At 41.7% G+C, this 2143-nt stretch overlaps 1 protein-coding gene across 1 annotated transcript; it reads left to right on the forward strand.

The window, feature by feature from the left end:
* Window positions 1-499: 499 nt before the first annotated feature.
* On the forward strand, window positions 500-949 carry TEOVI_000364000 (uncharacterized protein; the record flags this gene model as incomplete). Its single annotated transcript, XM_067226520.1, has 1 exon — window positions 500-949. The coding sequence occupies one exon, from the start codon at window positions 500-502 to the stop codon at window positions 947-949; it is 450 nt and encodes a 149-aa protein (XP_067082621.1).
* Between the last annotated feature and the right edge of the window lie 1194 nt (window positions 950-2143).

Genomic DNA, 2143 nt, shown 5'->3' on the forward strand with positions numbered 1-2143 from the left:
AACATGAAAAGCTACTGCATAGATACAAATATTTAGCGGTCATATTGTGATAAATAGCCCAAGCTCTTTGCCAAAACTATGTGATTTTTGAAAAGGCCCACACAAGTAAACACATTATTGGATCCTCTCAAGCTGAGATGATGGAAAAAGAACAAAAGTGGTCTAAACAACTAATTTTAAACCTTGAAAGCTTCAAGTTGAAGAACATAACACCAAAAAACTCCGAATAGAAGTTGTCTTTCAATGGAGACGTGTCTACAACCGATATTTAATTGGGGTAGAAAACAACAAACTTAGCAGACGCAGTGGCATCCGATGTTGACGCACAGTAAAAAAGCGTGAAGAGCGAAAAAAAGTTATGGAATCGGTAAAATATTTATATGTAAATGTTGCACCATCCGTGTAAACCCCCTAAGAGTGGCCAATGACTGAACTTACTTCTTAATACACTTTTTATGATGAAATTTGAATGTAGTAGCGGTGGATAAAAAGCTAGTCAATGCGCGCGGAAACCACAGGCTTTGTACTCTTCACTCTAACTTCCGAATTGGCGGCAGCACAGCCGGCACAGAAAACACCCATTGATGCTGTTAATACGCCGTGCAAGGAGATTGGATACCTACAGAAATTAAGCAGTGAATTTAGTACGCAAATCACAAAGGCAGACAACAGGCTGGCAGAACTTTCAAACGACATCATACAACTTTCAACAGCAGCCGCATTAGCTCAAGATGCCGCAACCAAAATAGAGTACGTGGCACTTTTTGCACTAACAACGTGGCGGGCGCAAGAACAAGCACAAGAGCTCAGCACAGGACTGAAAGCCCTGGAAAACGCGGTGCTAACCCTGAACTCCAGAATATCACCACTTAAAATGGCCATCTACGCCACTGACGGAGCACAATCCGTCATCGCAGACGGCAAAGCCGGGACAGGGAAAGACAATTGACTAGCGGGCACAGAAAAAAATGCGACATTGCCGTTACATTCCAACAAACTGCAGCCAAAGACTGCCAAGCCGACCTTACTAGCGGCCCCCACATAACGGCGGCAACATCGGAGCTAAAAAAAACTAGGAGTCGTGGAGCTACAACCCGACAAGTTGTTTCAACTACCACAACTGAAACTCGATACGCGCGGCAAAAAAAGACATAAGCACCTCCAGAAACAACGTCTTCAAAACTGGCGCGTGCCTCAATAGCGCCCAGAGCCTTGGGACGGCAAACGAAGGCTTCGGTGTCAAGGAAGCCAAAGTAGCTTTTGCAGACGAAGCAGGGAGCATCAACATGCACGCAGCAGGTCAAGCAGACAAACCGTGCGCAAACCATGTTATACCGCCAAAAGCGTTGCTAACAACAGACAAAGCAGTAGCAAACGCGTTATGCCAAGCCAAAGGAGTAGAAGTAAAGCTATCACCACGGCCAATTAAACAAGACCTGACGGAACTACGAGTAGACACAGAGATGCAAACAATAGCACAGATAATAATGACAAGTTCCGCCAAAACGGGCATTCCTGCTGACAAAAACTAAGAAGTTGTAGACAATCTCTTCGGTGGCAAAGGAAAAAAATCCAAACAAAGTACATAAAACAACTATAAAACAAATAAATAACTTTTAAAATAAGCACAGAAACAAAGCAACAAAAAATATCTGAAGTTGCAACCACAGCCGACATTGGTTACGCTGTGACTGCATCTTTTTACAAAGGCAACCCACAGCAGTCCAAAGCGGCAGCAGCAGAAGCAGAAAGCAATCAAGACGGCGAAAGCAAGGAGAAGGAAGGTGAAAAGACGATAGGTAAAAAAGACGGCGAAAAAACAACTCTTGCTTATTGCAAAGCCACTGAAGAAAAAGATTGTGACACGAAAAAGTGTGATTGGAACGCAGAAAAAAAAGAGTGCAAAGTTAAAGAGGGAGCGGCTGTCATTTCTGCTGTAATCAAGGCCCCTCTTTTTCTTGTGTTTTTCCTCTATAATTAAATTTATAAAAAATTTTTGCTAAATTTTATGAAATTTTTTCTCTTTATAAGAATTTGATATATTTTACTAAAATTGGTATATATTAACACTTTTTGACAAAACTACGAAAAATGATGTGAACTTTGAGAACTTAAAAATTTGGTGTGATAGTGACCTATGTGT

Source organism: Trypanosoma equiperdum, assembly GCF_001457755.1.
Source record: "Trypanosoma equiperdum strain OVI genome assembly, contig: ctg_776, whole genome shotgun sequence".
Classification (NCBI taxonomy): domain Eukaryota; phylum Euglenozoa; class Kinetoplastea; order Trypanosomatida; family Trypanosomatidae; genus Trypanosoma; species Trypanosoma equiperdum.